The following is a 23,153-nucleotide window of genomic DNA, read 5'->3' as shown; positions in this document are numbered from 1 at the left end:
TAGCACTTCCATGCTCTTGGAACTGCATATTCATGTGTGAACACAATGGACAGAACTTGGAGGGAACCGATTCCTGACATGCTCTACAAAAATCCTGTAATTTCTTTTCGACCGCTGAAGCAAATCGAATGGGGTTTTCTGTAAAACGTGGGTAATAAGTTTCACACCCTGAAAGTATATTTGGATTGATTATCTATTTTTAAACTTATTGGTGCGGAGGGTGCCGTTGTAATTTTTTTCTGGGACATACTGTACTATGAAGTCTTCTTATCCAGTGACGCCGGTGCCGAAACTTAAAAAAAAAAAGGGAAAAAAAGCATTTTTTAATCGATTGTCCAATTTTCCTCAAACTTTCACTGATATTGTGTTCTTCTAATGATTGCTGCTTTCACTCAAGTCACATTATTCAATTTATACTTGTATTTGGGTTCTGGTTTTCCGTAAAAACAGTTACACAATGTTAAAAATGAAATCCACCTCAAACACTAATAAACTTCAAACGAAAGAGAAAGATATTCCTTACAGAATGATGCAAAAATAATGACAAAAATCAGAAAAGAAATAAGAAAGATATACGACATTGATCTCCGCCCTTTTTTAGAACATTATTTGACCAGTCCTTCTGAATATTTTAATGAGCGAGTTGATGGTGTCGGACCCTCACAATATTTGTGTGTGTGTGTGTGTGTGTGTATGTTCTATAAGAAATTCGGCGAAATTATTATTTTTAGCTAATGCAAGTAAAAGCATGTTCCTAGTATACCGAGATATACACTGTATCTGAGTTAACATTTTTTTTTTTTTTTTTTTGGGGGGGGGGGGGTAATTTTTAAGATAGGTTTTATAATCATGCAACTGAAATTTGATATTTTTTTCATTGCTGTAAAAACTATGAAATGAAAAAGACATTTTGAGAGTATGTCATAAGGACTGGTCAAGAAAAAATGTTTTCTGAAAAAAAAAATGTGACATTTCAAAATGTCATATCTTCCTTTTTCTTGTCCGATTTTTGTCATTTTTGTAAGGTTTGGTAGGGAATATTCTTCTTTTCTGTTTAAGTTTATTTCATCTTAATCAGGGTAGATTTCCACCTTCAAAGAGGACTCTTTTGTATTATACTAGTAGTACACCAGTAAAACATTTTGGTACAAAGCAGTCCTCTATGGAGGACGTTAGACTGATATGGGCGCAAGAGGGCATCATTAGCATTTCATGTTTGATGATCGCTCGTATTGAATTCAAGAACGAAGATGAATGTCAAGGAAGGTGAGTGAAAACGAAATATTGATTAGACCCATCCCTTTGACACTAGCATACCAGTAGATCCAGTGCTACATATGTTCAGTTAAGACTGTCGATACACTTTTGGAAATCTAGCTAGAACAATCTACCAATATACTAGTACTTTGCACTGTTACTCCTCTATCTTTGTGTCTACTGTCTAGTGCGTCTATCAGTGGTAACGGTCCCACCCGTCCTGTAATATGTAGGTTCGTGTAATCAATGATCCTCTGTGAAAAATACAGCTGATTTTAGCTAGATACTTCACTTATTTTACTCAAGTTCACCCTTCTTTGCCCATATATATATACACCGTAAATATACGCCATGATTTGTTTCACACTCCATAAGTATTCCTGTTTTGTGAAATACAGAAGCAATGGAAGGTGTGTCGTCTGAAGTGGGCAAGATTGCCAAGAATGCTCAGACGATGAACGGATCCACCGCAGAAGCTGAGAGTGATGCTCTTGCTACTGCTCCAGTCAAGCTGGCTGGAGATGCCCTCGAAGAACTGCTTGGTCAGATGGAGGAATATGCACCCACGGTGAGTTACACTTACAGATGAACATGTGAAAGACAATCTATTTTTCTTGACAACTCTGTCTGTGTCCATAGATCATGAGAAGGTAGCCCCGGAGACTGCGCCGCCAGGCGCGGTCCTGGCGGCTTCCCCGCAGTTTCGCTTATGTGAGCTCCCCTATTGCCACATGCGGCGACTTCACAAATAAACAATAACTAAATTTTGATAATGAACACAGTAACAATCAAAATTGAAGTATAGATTACTTCATTGGCTTGGTTCTTCTCACCAATTCATCTGGAAACTGCAAAATTTTCCACATTTTTTAGGAGTAAGCGACCTGCCCCAGTGAGGAGAGCCTTGCTGCCATTTTGAACGTGTATCCATTTGCACGCATCTACGCATGCGTAAATAATGACGTCATCGGTAGGGAAGCTCAAGGATATGAATAATGCATAATTACTCAGTGCATAATTACAAGGTGAAATGAATATGCATCAAACAGTTCATTTTCAATGTTTGCAATACTGTAGTACAGTACAGGTACTGTATCATTTTGTATACAATTACACGGCTGGCTTAGTTACAACTACTAACAGTCTAGTTCATATAGAATTGTGATTTGAATCACAGCATCATGGATGCCATCTTCAGTGAGATAGAGGAAGAGGTGGGGTTTCAGTTTTTCCTTGTTTTTTTTTTTTTTTCCCCTATCGGCCGCATCGTCGATGTACATAATACTAGTAACATTGTAAATGAATATTCATGACTCAGTGTGCATGATCAAGACATTATTATCATTATTATTATTCTTTTGTAAGCGATTCAAGCAGCATTACTAGAACACATTTCTTCGGCGTATTAAGGGTACGGAAAAAAAATGCCAGCAGCATGTTGTTGTTATTTTATTTTTATTTTTTTGGCGTGTATCATTCATTTATGAATATTTACGTCTGTAGCAAGTGATACGTAGCCTTTTGTCAAGGCCCTCTCGCTGTATGGTGTGGAGAGCCAGCCGAGTGGGGTACCGCTGTGCGCTCGGATGGACTAGCTTCGCTCGTCTGTTCGCTCTTCCGTTACAGCGAGAGGGCCTTGACAAAAGGCTAGCAATACAGTTCAAGTATTCTGTGCGCTTGTCCAAGTGATTGTGAATTCTGTGAACATCGGTGAGCTGCTTATAAGACATCATTTTGTGCATCACAAGCAATGAAATGCATCAAACAGTCGCCGATGATAGTCATTTAGGTTTCATCGACCCATGTAAGTATTCCTAGTAGTTTCTGTTGAAAAATTAAGGAAATATAGCGCCGCAAAGGCACCCGTTTGTTCAACATGAAGATCTTGAATAGGAGCACGGCGCAGCCGCCACACTGCGTGTGGCGGCTGTCGCAGTTAATGAAAAGGTAGCCTGACCAGACGCTGTTACAGTAGTACGCTGTCACTACCTACAGCGACTGGGCTGTGTATAGTTAATGAGAAGGTAGCATACACTACGAGTACGTCACTACAAGTTGTAGATAGTCTAGCAGTAGTGTTAGGGTAATTTGCAAAGCGTTGCTTGCACGGGCCCTCCTCCCATACTTCATGACATTTTTTTTTTTCACACTGGATATGTATTTAATGTTGTTTATTATCAACATAGACTTTTATAAAATCAATGTTCTAACCATGCTAACTGAAGTCGATTTGACGAAGGGAGAAAACTTAATGTAGAACTAAGAATATAGACTGCTTCCTAACAATTTTATAGGCTTATGTACTTGTAACTTGTTTATAGTCTAGAGAGAGCTTGGAGAAGACACAAATAGAGATGAACTGATCAGGATGAGTACGAGTTCTGGTAGTGGTAGGGCTCTGATTTTAATCTGATGCTACTTACACTCAGCAGAACTTCCAATTGAACCTCTTTTTACTAATACATTAAACAATATTTTCATATTCAGATATGAACCAATAAAAATGGAAGGAATAGAGGACTCATTTATTTATTTTATTATTTTTTTTTTTGAGCAATCTTATTCAGTCAACGAATAGGTGAAGGAGGGCATAACATGATTAGTAGGTGGGGATGATCACAAAAAAAAAAAAATAAAAAATTGGGAGATGTCTGGGTTTAACGAAAGGATCAGGTTTGACTCGTGTGAGGCAGAATGAGTGAACACACCTGAATAGAGAAAGGGTGAAAGTGACAAAACTGAACAAGATGGAAGGTATCATGAGCAGTGGTGATGGGGATGGGGGTGAAAACTAAATACCATTTACTGACAATGTATCTTTTTAATTTATGCCAAACTGCAAGGCAACGCTGAAAAGGAAATTAATGCAAATTAATGCAAGGTCTAGATAAATAATTGCAAAACTTAAAAAGGAGAGTAGATTCTTGACAAACAAGATAAACGGCAGAGTGAGTGACAGTAAAGTAAGTCTTACAAACAATATGTTATGGTTGTTATGGTATGGAATAAATGCATACAAGTCTATAAGAATTTGGAGGACTTGATTGAAAAGTGCATACTCAAACTCTACTTCCAGTAGTTGCCTATTTATCTTTTTTTTTTAAGGGGGGGGGATGGAGATACTGATATGTATATTGCAGATGATGAGAATCTCTCAACTGTGTCTAAAGTCTATTAAAAGGATCTGATCATGATATGAGAAAATGACGATAATGCCAAAGAAACCTAAGAAATATAAGAAATATTGTGTTTGTAATGCTGAATGGTATACAGTTGAGTTCCATATTTCTGACAGGTTTGCACAAGCAGTTTAACCTGAATTGGGCTACTCTGCATCAGAGACTGTGCTCAGTCACCCTAGACTTTATGTCAAGTCCATTTTCCACCCATGACTCACAAAGTGCTTCTTGTGTATTGAAGATATTGAATGATAATGTTTGCAATCATCAATAATATGATGTGGGTCGGATCATTCTTCCCTTTGTAACTGGTCATTGGCACTTCAATATTTATCTCATGTAAATACATGATGAAGCTTCTTTTCTAATTGTGGTGTGTATTCTCTTTGTGCAAAATCCTGGTTAAGTATTCCTTTCCTCTCTTTGTTTTGTTTTGGTTTTTTTTCACTCAACAGATACCAGATGCAGTTACTGGCTACTACTTGAACAGGGCAGGGTTTGAGGCTTCTGATCCAAGAGTGTAAGTGTTGAGTGGACAATCTTGTCAATCATTGGCAGTGTCTAGGTACATAAGACTACACAGTCACTGACTGCTGTCAACTAATGAAAATGAATCTTACATGTGAAAGTCAGAATTAACCCCCAAAAAAGTATACCAAATGATTCTACTGTACAAGGTACATGTCATAGCAAGTCAAACATGGATTCTGACCAAAGGATCAGCCACACTTACAGTGGAATGTTAACAAGATTTTTAACATCAAGGATTTTTGCTGGGATATGTCAATTGCAGGCATGAAAACATTTGTGCACGCTTTGCGAAGTATCTATTGATTCTTCTTTTCCTGCCAGATCTGAAGATTAGATTGCACAGCATAAAATCTTTGAGGCTCTTTTCATATAATATCTGGTACTGCCTGTAGGAGCTTATAGGATATGAAGCACAAGTCAAGAGTACAGTGTATAAAAGCCTCCAGATGGTTAATACATGCTGCTAGTGAGTTCCAAAGACTGGAAGTTATGGATGTGTGCTGGGCAAGGGCAGAATGGTTTACTGCATTACCACAGTGTACACCTTGAAGTTAGAGGAAAGATCTATGAATATGTTGATCTAGCAGAGTGGGAGATTATACCCTTAGCACTAATTCTTGTGTTTTCTAGTAGGAATGATCCCACTGTAGTGACATTTGTGAAGCTTTTGGGAGTCAATACTTCTTATCATACCTGTTATGTTTGACCAATTAGTCATATGTCTTTCAAGTAGCTATTTGTTATATTATACTTATTTTGTTTTAATTTGTTTTCTTCCCTTCTCTGCAGTGTGCGTTTGATATCTCTAGCAGCTCAAAAATTCATCTCAGATATTGCCAACGATGCCCTCCAGCACTGCAAGATGAGGGGCTCAGGTCAAAGTTCAAAAAAATCTGTCAAGGTCAGTTGATATTTGCTCTCCTTTTTGTTTTGGTATTAATTCATAGAAACAGTAGCCTAGCAAATAACAAGTTTAGAAATTGAGTGCAGTAAAGGCTCTCAAAATGTACATGGTGTTCAACTTTCAAGTGAAATGATTTTAAAGTGCATTGAAAACTGTCATAGATTATTGACTACATAAAAGTGAGAATAATTATCGGAGTGGAAAGTGGTTCTTGAAGCATCTGTTACAACCGGCAGTATTTTTTTTTTTTCAGATTTTATTTTGTTGATGTACTAGTATTTTTTTGTTTTTTGATTTGATTTTTCTTTGTTCTTTGTTCTTTGTGTTCTTTCCTTCATGCCCAGGACAAACGCTACACACTGACAATGGAGGATCTTAATCCAGCGCTGACAGATCACGGAATAAATGTGAAGAAACCATATTATTTCACATAGCAAGTTAAGCGACCACATATATATGTACCAAACTGTTGACATATGCAGGAACTCCCAAAAAAGGGAGATTTGAGTCACTGCAGTGTGGATTCTTACAAAATGGCAGAATTCTGCACCGGAATGCATGTATCTTTAATAACTGCCTGCACCTGGAATCACAAAGTGAGCTCATTAGCATAGAATGCTTCAATGTAAAAAGAGAATTGGAAGAAAAAAAAAGGAAGAAAAAACATTACAATGTACAGCATGGACCCAAAAGATCATGTTGCTGCAGGCTGTACATCATCCAAAGCGGATGCGGCATTGAGTGTGGACAGAATGACAGAGAGAGCATCTTACGTCTTCTCCTGCGTATCAGTTAGTGCCGCTTGTTGGAACTCATGTACTGCCTTTGCGGAAGGTTTTTAGATTTGTTCATCTTTGTTTTGATCAGCCTACGATAGATATGTGTTCGCCTGCAACTTGTAGGATAGACGGTGTCTCTGTATCAGCACTCTTCACTGTACAGTGCACTCCCGTTATAATGAAATGCTCGGGACCAGCAGTTTTCTTTCATTATAACGAAATTTCGTTATAACCGAACAAAAACAAAACGAAAACAAGGAACCACGTATAGATGTCTATATATCATATTATGTTTGCTGAATTCTCATCATACACTGGAAAGCTATGTGAAATGTGATGGGATAACTGTGACAGTATCACAATAACAAGTTCCCCTCAGAAACTGTGCGTGACACAAGGAGCGTACACCCATGCAGAGACGTTATAAATGCTTGTTCCGCTACGTATTTTCGAAAGCAATTTGCATTTCGTTATAACAGAGCACATTTCTTTTGTTTTTCTTTGTCTGTGGCACTCAGAAAAGACTTAGTTATACAATAACGGAAATTTCGCTATAACCGTGTTCGTTATAAGCGAATTTGTACCATAGACTTTAATGGTGATAATTTTGGGACCAGAAGATTTACTTCGTTATAATGAAATTTCGTTATAACCGTGTTCGTTGTAATGGGAGTGCACTGTATTTATTGTGCAGAGCCTCAGAGATGGACAGATGGAGTGTCACTTGATTATTTCCTGTGACTTCTCCGCCAGTTACCCTGCAGAATGCCGCATGCTGTTATCCTGCATGTCTTGCAAATAGTTCACTTTCAAACGTGGCATTGCGGTGTGGCAGTGGGGATGGTGTGGTCAATGTTTCTATATTTGTACTACCGTAAAAGTGATATTTTTCGCGCTCTGTCGAGTAAGATGAATTTTCCATGTTTTTAATCCTGCGGAATCAAGAGATCACTTGGTGGGACATATGACAAGCAACAATAATTCACACGATGAGAGTTTCCTCTTTTACAGTACATCATACATGTATTACCTAAAGTATTATGTGCAGATATGAAATGATTGTGAAATTGATGCATACCTATTCTGACTTGCACAATTATATTGATTTCTCGTCCTCATGTTTATAACTCATAAGGAAGTGTCAAAATATTGTCTCTTTTTACCCCATCATATTATAACAAATATATTAGTAAGTTTGCACTTTTTGTCCATCATGGTAATTAAAAAAAAAATGGGCGGAATGAGGATTGGATTGACCATAGAAACACAGAGTGGGACTATTGAACACTCAATGCAGTACACCATTATAAAACAGCTCTTGGGCAAAGTTATACTGATGTCACAGAAGATGAATAGTGCCATAGGGTGTGAAAATGATGAATGATAATTATGAAGATAGTTTCTTGAAGTAAAAATGAGGTTTATTTTGAGCAATGTAGTGAAAAAGAAAAAACTTGTTTCATGTTGTTACACCGTGGAGGGGCACGCAGGAGGCCTCATCACTATGATGGTAGGCAGTGCAACCTCTTTTGATCTTCTGAAGAGGGCAATTTCAGAATGTCATCGAAATTGTGTGCAAACACGTATTAAACCTGTGGTAATAACACACTTATTGGACATTTACTCCATGATCTGTGTCTGTTGGTCCACATAGACAATAAGCCAGTTCATAGTTCCAATCTGAGCATGTGCAGATGAAGGTCATTGCAGACCTTCTCTTGAAATGGATTTGAAACTGAGATATTCAAAACCTAGATAGGGCTTCATGACAAATGTGTTGTAAATGAACCAGGTGCAGATTGGTATTACATGTGAATATGCATTCTTTTCAGCAAAATTAACAAAAGCCATTCATGCAGCACTGACATGTAAATAACCACTTCCTGCATGGCTATTTTCGACTGGTCTTCTTGAAGACGATTCATGTTTTGTAAAGTGTGTTGTTGGAGAGGTCATTTTAGACTAGCGCTAACTGTGAACTTGCTTTAATTGCGCTGCCCTCCAGTGTATAGGTTAGAAAGATAAACTGGGTGGATTTGATGCCATGCTGGTGTATGATGTGGTATGCCTTCTGGGGTAATTTTTTGGTGTAGATGAGAGGTGAGAATGGGGCATCAACTAGCCAGTGGGGTACTCAGAATGTAGTGGCATGGGGCACACTGAACAAGCAGTCAACTGCTAGTCATCAGACATCAGGTAGTCATCTGGACCAACTGTGTAGGACATCCCACTGGAGAGAAGAACAAGTGTAAACTCCCTGTGTGCCACATTGTTCTGAGTCTGCAATGCAGATGTTCTTTGGGAAAACATTCTCTTTTTAATCTCTATGTAACTTCTTGTAGATGTTTGTTTGCTGGGCATGCAAAGAGCAATGTTATAGAAAAAATGCCAAGCATTGCTTTAATGTAAATCTTATGACAAATCTGTGATTTTTTTTTTTCTGTCAAATGACCAGTAGCTACATGTACATTATTGTCTTGGCATGACCTGTGCTCACAAAACAGGAAGAGAAACTTAGAAATCACTCAAAAATCCAATAGGGAACACCGCTTGATATTCAATCACCACACAGTGCAAGATATACAAGTATGTTAGATGAATAGGTTTGCGAGTGAAGCTTCATTATACATACTGTGGCATTTGGCAATTTATAGATCAGTTTGGGCGAGTTTGAGCGAAATGTGTGAACTTCGCAACCGAGTTTGGCGTGCAAACATGGCACATAGAAAGATGTAACTGAGTAAAATCAGACAAACACAGAATGGAAGAGATTTCATAAAACTAGAATCTGAGATTAGAACTTTATGGGATTTTAGAGGAAACCTCTTGATGAATTTGAGACTTTTGCATTTTAACGTCTAGAAATTGGGTATAATGGGTAGGCCTACAAAGTTTTAGGATTTATAAAGATTGGAATGAGGAATGAAAATGTTTTCAAAATTCATTATAAATCATAATGAATGGGGATGACAATATCGCAGCTTTACATACACATAAGAATGCCTGTTTTGGTGCTCAAGGAAGCAGAACAACAGAAGAACGTACAATGTATGCATAAATCATTCATAGGTGAACGTGAACTTGTTCGTGCAAGTGGTATTGTAATGAATTACATTGCGACGTTACTGGAATACAGTACGTAAGCCCCCATGTCATCATCCTTGTGCAATGTATCACTAGGTAAAAGGCAAGGGATCGCATAAGTACCATGTGATACAGTATCAGCAATCGTTATATCAGGCCTCGGTATGACAAAATTCCGCTGTACAGAGAGGTCCATGGAAGAGTGAAGTTTTTGCATATTGTAGCAATTTTGTTTTGTTTTGTTCTGTTTAAAGCAGCCACTCAAAAGTGGAGTACGTGTACATGTATTCGAGAAGTTCTACTTGGACCGAGAAAACAGGTTACATCAGTCATTTCTAATATTGTAATCAGATCTCAAGTCCCCACACTGTACTTAATGTCATATATGCATTAACATCAGTGTGATGCATGCTGTTCAGATACTCCTGCAGCTGTTGTTTTAGAGTGGCAGCATTTAATCATCGAATCAGTATAAAAATAACACTCTTGAGAAATGATGTGATTGTGTTTGTAATTGTAGATACATTGTACATGGAACAGAACTCGTATACAAGTAAATATAGATTATATACATTGTATTTATGCAATTGCCACATCTTGTGATATATTCTGCCTGCACAAATTTTGAGGGCCATCAGCCATTCTAAAAGCAAGATCTCCCATAGCCAAAATCAGATTCACACTTATTCTCCTGCAGCCCCTTTCCCTCAGACCAAGATGGTCCCAAACCCAGGTCAGTCGTACAGTGCACTCCTGTTACAATGAACATGGTTGTAACAAAATTTCGGTTACAAAGAAATAAAAAACCAGGCCCAAAATTATTTGCTCTATGTTTTTTTATTGTTTATTTGTTACAATGAACATGGTTATAACAAAATTTTGGTGACAAAGAAATAAAAACCAGGCCCAAAATTATTCGCTCTGTTTTTTATTGTTTATTTGTTACAATGAACATGGTTGTAACAAAATTTTGGTTACAAAGAAATAAGAAACCAGGCCCAAAATTAATCGCTCTATGTTTTTTATTGTTTATTTGTTCGCTTATAACGAAAGTAAACTGCTGGTCCCAAGGACTTCATTATAACGGGAGTCCTGGGGGGTTTTTTACAATGTTTGTCGGTGCCGACAAGTGTCAGCACTGACAATTTCAGCAAAATCCTCGGTTTTGATTGGATGAGATGCTCTGGTTACTGACTGTTACTATGGTGATTGTCAGCAATGACAACTTTTTGCGCTGACAAACGTTGATAAAACACCCCCCAGGAGTCCACTGTATAGGTCTTAATGTTTTAGAATAATAATCATGCATACCTGGTACCTCTGTTTCAATACTGCGTCTCACCAGAATCGAGAGTCTGTGCTGTATTCGTACATTGACACTTAATATTCCTTGGTTCTTGCTTGAAAGTACGTATACAACTTGGTGTGTGCTTCAAAAGATGCTTGAAAATAAAACAAAACAAAAAAAATCAAGACATATATAACAGGAGTCTGTGTTCCCTGGTAATGCTAGGTAGATGTGTGTGTTGCTTGAATCATGTTTTGTTTGTTTGTGTTTTTTTTTGGTTGGATATTCTACATAATGAACTGTCCAAACAAAATACCTGGTACCAGGTAACTCATTTACAAGTGAAGGTACACTGTACTATTTCTATCCTAGAGGATTGCTCAAGTTGCACCATAATGTACTGTAGATGGGTGATAAAGGTAGACTGTGATCAGCGAATATAATCTATGCATGATTGACTTTGAAAACGCATAGGCCCGAATTCACGAAGGTGGTACAAATGAAACCATGGTTTAAACCATGGACAAAAACCATGAAGCGGCAAGTGTCGCATGTAATATTTCGTTGCAAAATCAGTCATTTAGTCGATGAAATGATTATTTTGTAACGAAATGACAACATTTTGTAACTAAATGAACACTTTCATCCACGAAATGATAATTTCGTTAATGGTCGGTCATTTTGTCGACGAAATGACTGATTTCGTAACGAAATATGCCATGCGACACTTGGCGCTCCATGGTTTTTGTCCATGGTTTAAACCATGGTTTTATTTGCACCACCTTCGTGAATTCGGGCCATAAGGTCTACTACAGGTGTGTATCTCACACATGACTTGCATAGGCTGTGTTTGATCCATGCAATACATGTCTAACTCTTGTAGGTTTAATAATCTGATTGCGCCATTGCCATTGTATCCAGATAGGTTGCCACTGGAAATAAACAAGTTTGCTGCATTGTATGTCCTGTGCATGCGAGGCCTTCCTTCAATGGCAATTTGTGTTGAAATTTGCTGCTATTCATTTATTCATTCATTCGTTTTATTTCATTCTTCAGATAAAAATTGGAAAATAACAATCATTCATGTATACACAATATGTACAGGTATAAACTGTGAAAAAGTATTTCAGCAAACAAATACAATGAACAGAGTGCATTATAATATTTAAGAAAAATGAAATAGGATGTACCTTGTATCAGTAATTAAAAATTCTATGAGGGTTGACAGGTAGATACACCCATTATGTAGGACATGGAAATAAATCTACGTTTTGTTACAGCACAAAATTACTCACAGCACAAAATTACTCAATGTGTGTTTGTGTGTGAGCGTGTGTATGAGTGTATGTAGGATGTAGGATAAGACAAAAGATAAAATTTATACCCCAGTTTTAAATGTGTTCAGTTGAATATTGCGTAAAGATGGAGGCAGAGAATTCCACACATTTGGCCTAATATACCGAATTGATTTATACAGGGAATGAGAAGTTGCTCTAGATCTGTGAAAGAGTTGTCTATTTCTAGTTTAATAATTGTGTACATCCACATTCAAAGAAAACAATTGATGACTTCCTATGACTTTTTTTTAAATGCTTGCCAGAGAGAGAGAGTACTATACTGCACTACATTTCAAAATTCTAGTGATGTTTATTAACCTTTGTTCTCAAGCATTTGTGCTTGGTTTTTGTTTGTGTGTGTGTGTGTGTGTCTGTATGTGTTGGTGTTGTTGTTGTTGTTATCGTCATCGTCGTTGTCGTCATCGTTGTTGTAGCTTTGTAAGCAAATGGGAGAAGGATGGGGTGGAAGGGGAATGTGAGATTTGCATGTGTAGTATGGGTTTGCTTCCTCTATCTCATTTCTGTACAAGAGTAGTGCAAAGCAAATTAATCTTGTATTAAAAGATAACATTGTAACAGAAAGTCCCCATGTATCACACACACTCACTGAAATTCACCAGTACAGTACATAATTTGTAACCCTGCATCAAAAATATCCCAACGCACCATAGAGTACACTTGATAAACATGTTCCAAAGAACATTCAATTGCAGTATTCCAGTCAGTCACACACAGCAAACAAAAGGTCATGGCTCTTCAATTCACACACACACATTCACAGAGAAGATATTGGTGTCAATTACAGTCAACCTTGATCAAGTCGAATCTACTTGGACTGACGAAATAGCTTTGACTTTAGAGGAAATTTGACTAATATGAAGAGGGATTTAAATCAGTACCAGTTGTACATGTACAATATAAAAAGAAGAGGACTTGAAAAGACCCTTAACGGGGGCGATTATTTGACTTAATACGCGAGGTCGACTTAAGCAAGGTTGACTGTACAAGTGACTCATTTTAATACAAGTACATGTGTACTTATGTATACATTTACAACCCCTTTTTTGTACATGCATTTGTTATTGTACACACACACATACACACACACACACACACACACACACACACAATCTGTGGGGTTCTCAGCATACTGTTGACAAAGAGCTGACTCATCCTCCATTCCAAAATATCTCTTGCAAAATACTGGTACCTCTAATGACTTAAACACAAAAGAAATCATCAAAACGATACATCACGGATGGTATTGAATATTATATTTGTTTTGTTTTCGGGTTTTTTCACACAGCCTTTGACAATGATCAGAGACAATAAATCAACAACTTCAAACCTTCCAATACACTGCTGCAAACTACCAAATGGATGCAAATACCACTTTGTATGTGACGGAGTACAGCCTTGGCCTCTACAGCATACACCTACGCTTCTTCTGAATGAAGATGTTTTTGACCTGTATAGTCCACGAAGACGACATGTACGTGTACAATGCAAGTGTCTAGATACCTAATTTGCATTGTTTTTTACGACATGTACCCCAAGTGCTAGCTTTTCAAGATACGTGTACTTACCTTTGGCTTTTGCAGCGGCATGTTCAAGCATAATGGCTTATATAGACACATGATTGAGGCACAATGCCACATTTGAGAATTCTATCAGCTCTTGCAAATGCAGAATGAAAATCCCACAGCCCTCTACTTATATACAAAGTTTATGAACAGTATGCAAAATAAAATAAATAAAATAAGGATAACAATAACGGCAATAAACTTAAATAAAAAGAATTAATAAACAAATGAAACAAATAAAATCAAAATCTGTCAAGTTTTTGGCTGTATCATACACAATCCAATCACCCTCCTTATAGTAAAATTTCTTTAAATAAAGAAGATTCTACTCAGGACTAATAAAAAAGACCCAAAGACTTTCATAATCATATTGCAAACCTTGTGGGCAATGAAATACTGCTATGCAAGATTGGAAGGGGGGGGGGGGGGGGGGGAGGGATTCCAAAACCACACAACAAATAGCAAAAACACCCACAATGCAACATCAGGCTAAAGCTGTCTTCTTTTTTTTTCATATAGATGCTGAAGTAGCAATACATTGTGCAGGTATCACACCATTGTGTTCAGCTTGACCATGCATACATAATATTACATATCATTAACAGACGTATTTACTATTATAAGTTTACCAAAACAAAAAAAGTCAAGTATTAAAAATACACACAGAAACAATACAAGCTCTAAAGCTGAACCAGAACCAACATGGTAAAAATTCACTCTATGTTTCTATTCTATTAAAAAAATAATAATAATAATAAAAAAGGTGCACTTTTTGAAATCATTGTTTTGTTCAATATAAATGCAAGGACTAAAACAAGTACAGTGTATACTGTTTGCTGCTTTTGAAACAGAGGGGTCTTTGAAAAAAAAAAAAAAAAAGTTCAAAAGCCATGGTCACGTTTGATTCCCTGTAACACCAAGCTGATATGAGGGAAAGTCATGTTTCTAATGTACTTTATCCCAGGGTTAACTGTCAGTTCACTTGAATCAGTGGGGATGAGTAAATGATTCTCAACACTATAAAAAGCAGAACATGTAAAACACACACACCATAAAGTGCTTTAGGTGAAATGACTGCAGGTTTTATATGTATGTGACGCACAGAAGTGTCTTTCGTAAGTTTCATTATACACTTCTTGAAACTGTGCAATGTGTTAACTGCCAACTCCCCCCACCCCCCCCCCCCCCACAAGACCTTTCTATACATGGTATAAAAGGCAAGATCTCTGAACTTCCTCACAAGTTTTTAATTCACTTTCATTTCACAGTGACAGCGTACAGCTTACGTTAATGGTTTCACAATGCATGGCAACATATTGTACATACATGTACATGCATGTACTCAAAGGCTGCACCTAAAATTTCTTGACAGAAAAATTCACGTATCCGCTTATAATACAGTCAGTGCACCTACAAACCAGATTACACAAAATTCTACATGCATATAATAATTACAGTGTATACACACATTGCATTATTTACATTAAAATATAGTTGTTGAATAATATCAGCATGATAAGCTGATATCGCTATCTCTAGATAAATGACAAATAAGAAGAGTATTAATTAAACAAAGGAAAAGCCTTTATTACCAGCACAGAGCCAAGGCAAAAAGAAAAAAAGAAAAAAGAAAAAAAGTGCTCTTCCCATACTCTCTATGTAGAGCTCACAACGATCTTTATTTATTTAATCATTTCTTTTTCTTTTTCAGTTCATGCTTCTCACTTTCCATCTTGACTTCTTTCAATTCAAGGTTGTTTCTCGCTTTTTTTTCTTTAAAGTTTAAATATCCTTTTTGTTTTGTTTTGTTTCCTTTTTTTCTTTCCTCCAGTGTATTATTGATTATATGATTGTGTGTCGACAAAGCACGGAATAAGTGAGAGCAGCCGAGTCCGTGGATTGCACTCTATGCTCCGTATACACTCTCATCACTGTAGGCTATGTACAGGAAGAAATCCTCTTCATGGTGGTCCTGTTCAAAATGAAAGCAATGAAATAGAAGAAAATACAAGTATTGGGCTTTAAACACACACAAATGTAAAGTCAGAGGTGATAACAGCATAAGGCGGGATGAAGAACAGCAAATACTTTTTATTTCTTGTGGTGGCTACACAAAAACATGATTTTATTTTAACAGTGGAATATTTACACTTTGCTAATCTAAGGAATGACTTGAAATATCATCTTTAACAAAAATATGATAATCAAATACACAGCACGTACTGTACAGTATATTGTATGCAGGGTGACAAGACCTTGTACCTCAATAGGCATCTACATAACATGTACAGTGTGTGCTAAAAGCTCTATATTCAATCATAAACATCAAACATCAACTGGATTTAAAATAATGATTTGTGTTTTAAAATGTTAAAATCATCAATGTAATCTAAAATAATGTTATTTGATACTAACAATGATGTTATTTTTCATGTAGCAAAAAATGTTGCGAAGATTAAGAACGTTTTTTTGACTCTCCAAGGGACGATATGCTACTTGTCAAATTGTACAAATCATTCGAAGTTGTAAGAAAAGAAATGTTCTACATACAGTGTATACAGCATTTTTACTCTATAACTGTTGAAGGCAGGTTTAAGCTTCAATTTACTCTGACTGAAAAATAATATATCCATCGATCTACAAGCTTTCAGTTACTGTAAATTGAGGCAGCATCTCTGGTGAGGTGAGTTCACCATTCTCGCGCTAAAACTCACCTGGTACAACTGTCCCATTGTTGCGCTGGTTGGCGGAATGACATTGTTTACGAAGAAAAACAGGGCATCCTCTGGTCTGAGTTGAATTCTTTTTCTGATGAGGAAGTAGAACTGACCAACTGTATGGGGGAGAGATAAAATAAGAAACAAACAGAAATAGAGCAGGGTTCTAAAACCCTCTACATGCAGCACAAAACTCATAGAAAACTGCACCACGGATTTATATTCAACAGGCCTGAAAATGTGTGATTATAGAGATGTATGTACATGTACATTTTGTAGGGCCATTTTCTTCATCATGAGATGACAACCTGTCATATTTGTTTGCCAAGCAAGTCACAATTAACTCTGGAAGTAAGTGTGTACTATGCTAAGTCACTGAATTATCTGATTATCCCTTTGCATAGTTTCAGTCTTTCAGAGTATCAAATCCTTGTTTTGTCAAGCACAGGAGAGAGAATGAAAGAGAGAGAGAGAGAGAGAGATACCCAGCACAAAGGTGCATAAAGATCATGTTTCCAGGTTTTCAACTTCCAAATCCTTGTTTTGTCAAGCACAGGACAGAAACAGAGAGAGAGAGAGATAGTCAGCACAAAGGTGTACAGTACATGTATAACGATAATGTTTCCAGGTTTTCAACTTCAAAGCCCTTTTCCTACAACAGAAACTGAAGACTGGATTTCCCATTTATTTTTTTATTTTTATTTCATTTTCTTTCTTTTTTTACTGGGATAGGAACATCCAATACTGATGAGTTGAAATATTCACATCAGTCTTAATGCTGAAATTTTCTACCAATATTTGAAGCTGAAATTTTCTACCAATATTTGATTTTTAAGAAACATAATCTGTCAAATCCCTGTTGTTTTGTTTTTGTGGTGGAGTTCTCACATGTACCACGCAATTATTGACACTGCCCTGTCCAGCATTGGCTGGGTTGTACATTTACTACTGAGTGTTTGTCAATGAAACTTACTTCCAGGTTTGCTTCAATGATCACTTTTCACCTTGGGTACATTGCATTCACATAAGTGATGTACAAAGCACTTTTGAGGGTGAGGGTAGAACCCTCTGCATATACTGCTTTAATGACAATAATATGCTTGTCAAACTTTTATTACTGCATTTTTTCCAGTAATGTTTACACAAGGTCATGGGTCAAGAGGAACTACACTTGTACCTCCTTGCTGCACATTTGCTGACATTGTGTACACATTGGCACGTACTGTACAGTTTGTGATGTACAGCTGTGTGAGTACAGAGTCTGTACACCTACACTGTACATAATACGAATACTGTATGTTAATGTACTCTGTCATAATAAACATGTGCAACAAAATGGATTCTCATTCCAGTAGGCCTACGTTAATTGCTATAATCTACCTTCCCTCTGAATCCAATATTGCTAGACAAAAGATTCCTGAAGAAGGAAAATGCAAGACAGTGCTTGATGCATACCAGCAGGCAAACACCAAGAGGCATACAAAATTGTATAACCATTCATGGCAGTGACAATTTGGTAGCACATACACATTTGTACAAATCCACAGATCTAATGAAAATAAATTACTATCAATTTGTATCTTCATGTTTTTTTAAACTTCAAAAGGACTAAAAACTTATCATGCTCTTTGATATCAATGTTACAGACTAAGGACTGTCACAACCTTATCACCAACACAGCATTGTGTACGAGCTGTAGAGTACTGAAGTTACAAATCATCCACACCAAGTGGTACATAATGTTTGTATAGTGCACTATATTTCCTCTAGCAACAATTGGAAGCAGAACTTTGCATGATCCCCCCCCCCCCCCAAGTTTGACTGCAGCTGTTCTTGGTAGGATAAAAAAACAGATAACTTTTTATCCCCCCCCCCCCTTTTCCAACTAAATTAAAAGAAAGAGTAGGGAAATTAATCACCTCCCTGTATTCAAATACAAACTGTTGTTGCAGAACACATAGATCTGTTGTACCTCTTGAAAAGAATTGGGAGAACAGAAACAGGTACCCTCCCTCTTTTATCATTATCTCCGCCAAGGGAGGAGGTTATGTTTTCGTTACCACTGGTTTGTGTGTTTGTTTGTTTGAAATTAATCACCTCCCTGTATTCAAATACAAACTGTTGTTGCAGAACACATATATCTGTTGTACCTCTTGAAAAGAATTGGGAGAACAGAAACAGGTACCCTCCCTCTTTTATCATTATCTCCGCCAAGGGAGGAGGTTATGTTTTCGTTACCACTGGTTTGTGTGTTTGTTTGTTAGTTTGTCCGTATGCAAAATACAAATTGTAACTCAAAAAGTAGTTAGCGGATTTGGATGAAACTTGCAGGAAAGGTTTAGAATGATACAAGTAATAGATGATTAAATTTTGGTAGTCATCCGAGAATTTTGGGGGAATTTATGAAGGATTTTTGATATTTTGACAGGTAGGGTCAATGAACTTGGGAGTTCAAGCTGCACATTTTTGAGGTTTTCAAACGCGCACTATTAAAAGTGCGTGCTCTACGTAGTTTCTGTAATACTGTAATGTAGACAATCACTATTACATATCCCATGATGCTGCATGAAAATGGAAAGACAGTGAAAAAGTTGATGGAGCACATTTCAGCACTAAACTGGTAGATTGTGATCCTACTGATAGGACATCCAAGTGAATACATTGTATTTGGCTTGTACTAACTACTCTTTTTTCAGCATTTTCAACTGCACAAAACAGTGACTATTGGGACACAATTGCAGAATGATCACATGCAAAACATACCTGTCAGATCTGAGGGAACAAGGTACTTCTTCTTGTCGAGATCTCCAATGCGAGCTTTGGCTGCCTTTTCAACAATGACCTGACAGAATAAAGGAAGAGACATTATATGCACTGTAACACACATTTACACAAGACATTCTAGAATACATGTTACAAGTTTTTATGTGTGGGTACAAGTTGTGTAAACTGTATCTATCCCCCCCTCCCCTTCAGTTTTAGTTTTTAATACAGGGGAATCCCGTTATAACGAGAATCCGCTTAAAATGAGATAAATCGTCCGGTCGAAAATAAATTTGCGTGTTGTTAGCCTATGGAGATTTGGATTTCCGGTTATTGCGAGATAATTTTCGGGCCTAAAAACATACACATGGTTTTTATCAATAATTTGTCATAGAATGAAAGATAAATTCGGATTTTAGTCACAGCTTTCATCCATGCGAGTTACGCTAAACGCAGCGTTAATAGCGCGATTACCTTACCTTTAATTTCATAAATTTTGCTTCATCTCTCTCTCTTCTCAGATGTGCAGATTAATTAGCAAGCGGATAACAAAAGGCAGGTCTAATCTATGACATGATAAATATGCAGAGCTACCAAGTCTCACGCATTCTGCGTGAGACTCAAGCATTTATGGCCTGTCTCACGATCTCACGCAGGGCACCCATTTTTCTCACGCATCGGGTGAAGTCTGCAATTTGTGCCAAAAATAAGGAGTATAGCTCAAAGGATTCAAGTGATAGCTGCAATTGACAGTATATTTTCCTTTGTCTTTCAAACTTAGTCAAAAAAAGTCACTTAAGTATGCATCAGATCGCATCATTAAGAGCTACATGTAATAATTTAAAAAAAGCTCCCTACCGTGGGAGGGGTGACACCCTCCTCGTTTCAGCGCGCGCACGCGTGCTGAAACGCCGAGTCATGAAAATCTCACTCATAAAAGTTTTTTGAACTTGGCATCTCTGAATATGATTTGTCAAATCTGAAATATTCGATAGGCAAGCATCTAGATTCTACTGTAATTATCATGAGAATGCTCTCACATTTTCATCAATATAACGAAAGTACTGTACGGATCTAGTACTAGTCCTTAACTACACCAGGTCACTACTAGCTGTTTTACTTTTAGTTTTAAAATACCGTTACAATATAGATTTCTAGTGCTCAACTCCCCGATTCTACTCAGTTTCGTAGACACTGCACTGCCACGAGTACGAGCAAGTTTTATTCAAATCAAGAGCTAATATATGCCGTGTTTTACGCACTGTTATTTGCGAAGCAGTGCAGTGGTTTTAAGAAGTGCAGGTGGTGTTTACGTTTATAGACACGTCATGTTTTCCCATATTTTCTTGTTTTCGCGTTCGTGTGTATGTGTACCGGTACGGATTCCATGTATGACTATGACAATGTACAAATTACTGTACTGCGGTACTACTGGTGCATGGTTCGCTGCAATGCGACGTAAACGTAAACGTAGGCTACGTGATATCCCATAGACAATCTGCACACATATATGTTCCGTGTACGCGTATGCAATGTCTGATGTACTTTTTTCAACAGCACGAAGAACCTAAACAAGTCACTCTCTGTGTGCAAAATTGTACATTACCGGCACTCTGTCGGGATATTTCTTCCTGATTTTTTCTCCTTCTTGCCTCCTCTTTTCGAAGGGGTGTTCCTCTTTGTACAACCACTTCATTTTGAAGATTTATCAAATTTGTGAACTAAGAGTCAGATCACTGTGTCGGACACTTATCTGCGTGCACATCCACTTTGTTGATAAAATGGCGACCGAATTACTCCGCTTTATGTTACTGCCCTCAGTTTTTTCACACTGGTGTGAAAATGGGTTAACACTATGAATTTACTGCATTCAATATCTCTCAAAGTTTTAAAGCAGCACTTGTTATGTGCAACTGCGCTCTAGTTTAATCAGATGGGATGACATGACTTAAATTTTGACGGATATTGTTTTAGTGAGAAAGTTTATTTTCTATGTGCGACACATGCGGAAGGATATTGTTATTGCATGTGATTGCGATTCCCACGATTGCGTCATAGATGTGGACATCCCCGATGAAGTGCACTACTACTAGTACAACACAGGGTCGGTTGTCAGCTGTGGTCTGTTACTATAAATAGACCAAGCGTAATGTCAAAATACCACATCACGAGTAGGAACAAAAATTGATGTTCCTGATTACTTTTACTTCGAAGACTTAGGCACCAAAGAAATATAGCTGTAAACATGGAGGTGGGAACTGCTATGATTTTATAGCTCTCTAGTTTGACAGGTCCTTCCGATCCCTTCTCGTATTGTCCCCTTCACAAAACATACAGTACATTGCTCGCTGATTATTCTTTTCAATTTTATCATCGTTACTCCGTTACGTATTACAGAACCGCAGGTGGACGATTCTGCATGCATTTTGCCCTTTCTTCTCTCATTTTGACACGATATGCGACCACAAGGTCGAAAAATTACTGTAGTCTATTATGTAAACATAATTTTTGCCGATGATAACAATTACTAGAATACAACATGATGTGCCAGAAATATAGGCCTAACCAAGTGCGAAGTTGCAGGAATGAACGATTGATAGGCCAAGTGTATAGGCCTACGCCGACATATAGGTCCTATACTCTATAAGAAGTATTATACAAACCATCCTAAACCCCTGCAGAGTTTTAGTTTTTACCACGGTCAGTAAACGAAACTAGCAACTATACAATCACGCACTATATCTGCTTAAAACGTCACACACATACTATTTTAAATAGTCAGTGAGAGAACCGAAGGGGCACAAGTTATATTTAAAAAATGTAAGAAATAACATCATTAATTTTACCCTTCGTTTTGTATTTTTCAATGCAGAAACGACATGTTTTCTGACCTGCGCAAATGGACGTTTCGCTCACATGCACCCTAAATTGACCCTTCATATTGCACAATAAGGGAAACTATTGCAGGCGATTCAGGAGAAAACGGTGGGAGACATTGTTAGTAATAGTGTCCTACACCGCCATGACAATCATAATGTTATTACCCACAGGAACACATCTTCAATACTAGTATCACTCCTCTCCAAAGTTCCATGCGGTATATAGCAAGGCTTGACACTATAACTTTTGATGACCGGACAATGAATTTGATGTCCAGGGGGGCATTTCATGAAGCATTTTGTCCGACATAGAGAAATTTGCTCTCAGTCAATCAGATGCAAGGATTTCAGTAGCTTGTAACAGTTTGTCAGAAAAATATCCGACCAAAACGCTTCATGAATGCTTCCCAGATGTTGGCCCGACATTTATTTCTGGTAGCCCCGGGCCACCGGGCCACCGCTTTAAAGGGTGTGTACAGTTCTGGTCGAGGTGAGGATTTAGATTATAACGTTTTGCGAGATATTCAGAAACCACTATATGAGATGTCAAAGAGGATGCAATTCTAAGGGGTATCAAAAGTTTATTTAATGAAAATCGGTTTTGAAGTGGCCGAGATATCCAAAAACAAGGTGAAACAAAGAGATCCTAATAAAGTTGTGGCCTGTCGCCTTTTATTATTAAAAATCACTTTTTTTAATATCCCAGCCATTTGAAAACCAATTTTCATCAAATAAACGTTGAATCCTTCTAAAAAATACATGCTCTTTCATATTTCATAAGAGGTTTCTCATTATCTCACTTATAGGAATGTAAAAATCATGAATCCCCACCTCAACCAGTACTGTTCAGCC

The 23,153-nt window shown here is 37.4% G+C and overlaps 2 protein-coding genes across 2 annotated transcripts; one reads left to right on the top strand and one right to left on the bottom strand.

Annotated features, from left to right (window-relative positions):
• Positions 1–1,701: 1,701 nt before the first annotated feature.
• LOC139732233 (transcription initiation factor TFIID subunit 10-like) lies at positions 1,702–6,416 on the top strand. Its single transcript, XM_071643109.1, has 4 exons — positions 1,702–1,825; positions 4,892–4,956; positions 5,757–5,868; positions 6,216–6,416. The coding sequence occupies exons 1-4, from the start codon at positions 1,712–1,714 to the stop codon at positions 6,303–6,305; spliced, it is 381 nt and encodes a 126-aa protein (XP_071499210.1). The 5' UTR covers positions 1,702–1,711; the 3' UTR covers positions 6,306–6,416.
• Positions 6,417–15,122: 8,706 nt separating this feature from the next.
• Positions 15,123–21,198, bottom strand: LOC139732270 (gamma-aminobutyric acid receptor-associated protein). Its single transcript, XM_071643143.1, has 4 exons — positions 21,029–21,198; positions 19,423–19,501; positions 16,657–16,775; positions 15,123–15,914 (listed from the first exon to the last, which is right to left on the bottom strand). The coding sequence occupies exons 1-4, from the start codon at positions 21,116–21,118 to the stop codon at positions 15,849–15,851; spliced, it is 354 nt and encodes a 117-aa protein (XP_071499244.1). The 5' UTR covers positions 21,119–21,198; the 3' UTR covers positions 15,123–15,848.
• Positions 21,199–23,153: the final 1,955 nt, after the last annotated feature.

Source organism: Diadema antillarum, unplaced genomic scaffold (assembly GCF_040938485.1).
Source record: "Diadema antillarum isolate AM-2024a unplaced genomic scaffold, OU_Dant_1.0 seq00000407_RagTag, whole genome shotgun sequence".
In the NCBI taxonomy this organism is placed as follows: domain Eukaryota; kingdom Metazoa; phylum Echinodermata; class Echinoidea; order Diadematoida; family Diadematidae; genus Diadema; species Diadema antillarum.
Note: the sequence above shows the minus strand (reverse complement) of the source record. Positions and strands in the feature narration are given on the sequence as shown.

Excerpts from the sequence above, each read along its gene's own strand:
- LOC139732233 (XM_071643109.1), top strand. The coding sequence starts at position 1,712 with ATGAACGGATCCACCGCAGAAGCTGAGAGTGATGCTCTTGCTACTGCT. Across the intron at positions 4,957-5,756 it reads GAGGCTTCTGATCCAAGAGT|TGTGCGTTTGATATCTCTAG; the intron begins GTAAGTGTTGAG and ends CCTTCTCTGCAG. Across the intron at positions 5,869-6,215 it reads GTTCAAAAAAATCTGTCAAG|GACAAACGCTACACACTGAC; the intron begins GTCAGTTGATAT and ends CTTCATGCCCAG.
- LOC139732270 (XM_071643143.1), bottom strand. The coding sequence starts at position 21,118 with ATGAAGTGGTTGTACAAAGAGGAACACCCCTTCGAAAAGAGGAGGCAA. Across the intron at positions 19,502-21,028 it reads AATATCCCGACAGAGTGCCG|GTCATTGTTGAAAAGGCAGC; the intron begins GTAATGTACAAT and ends TTATTCTGTCAG. Across the intron at positions 16,776-19,422 it reads TGTTCCCTCAGATCTGACAG|TTGGTCAGTTCTACTTCCTC; the intron begins GTATGTTTTGCA and ends TCCCCCATACAG.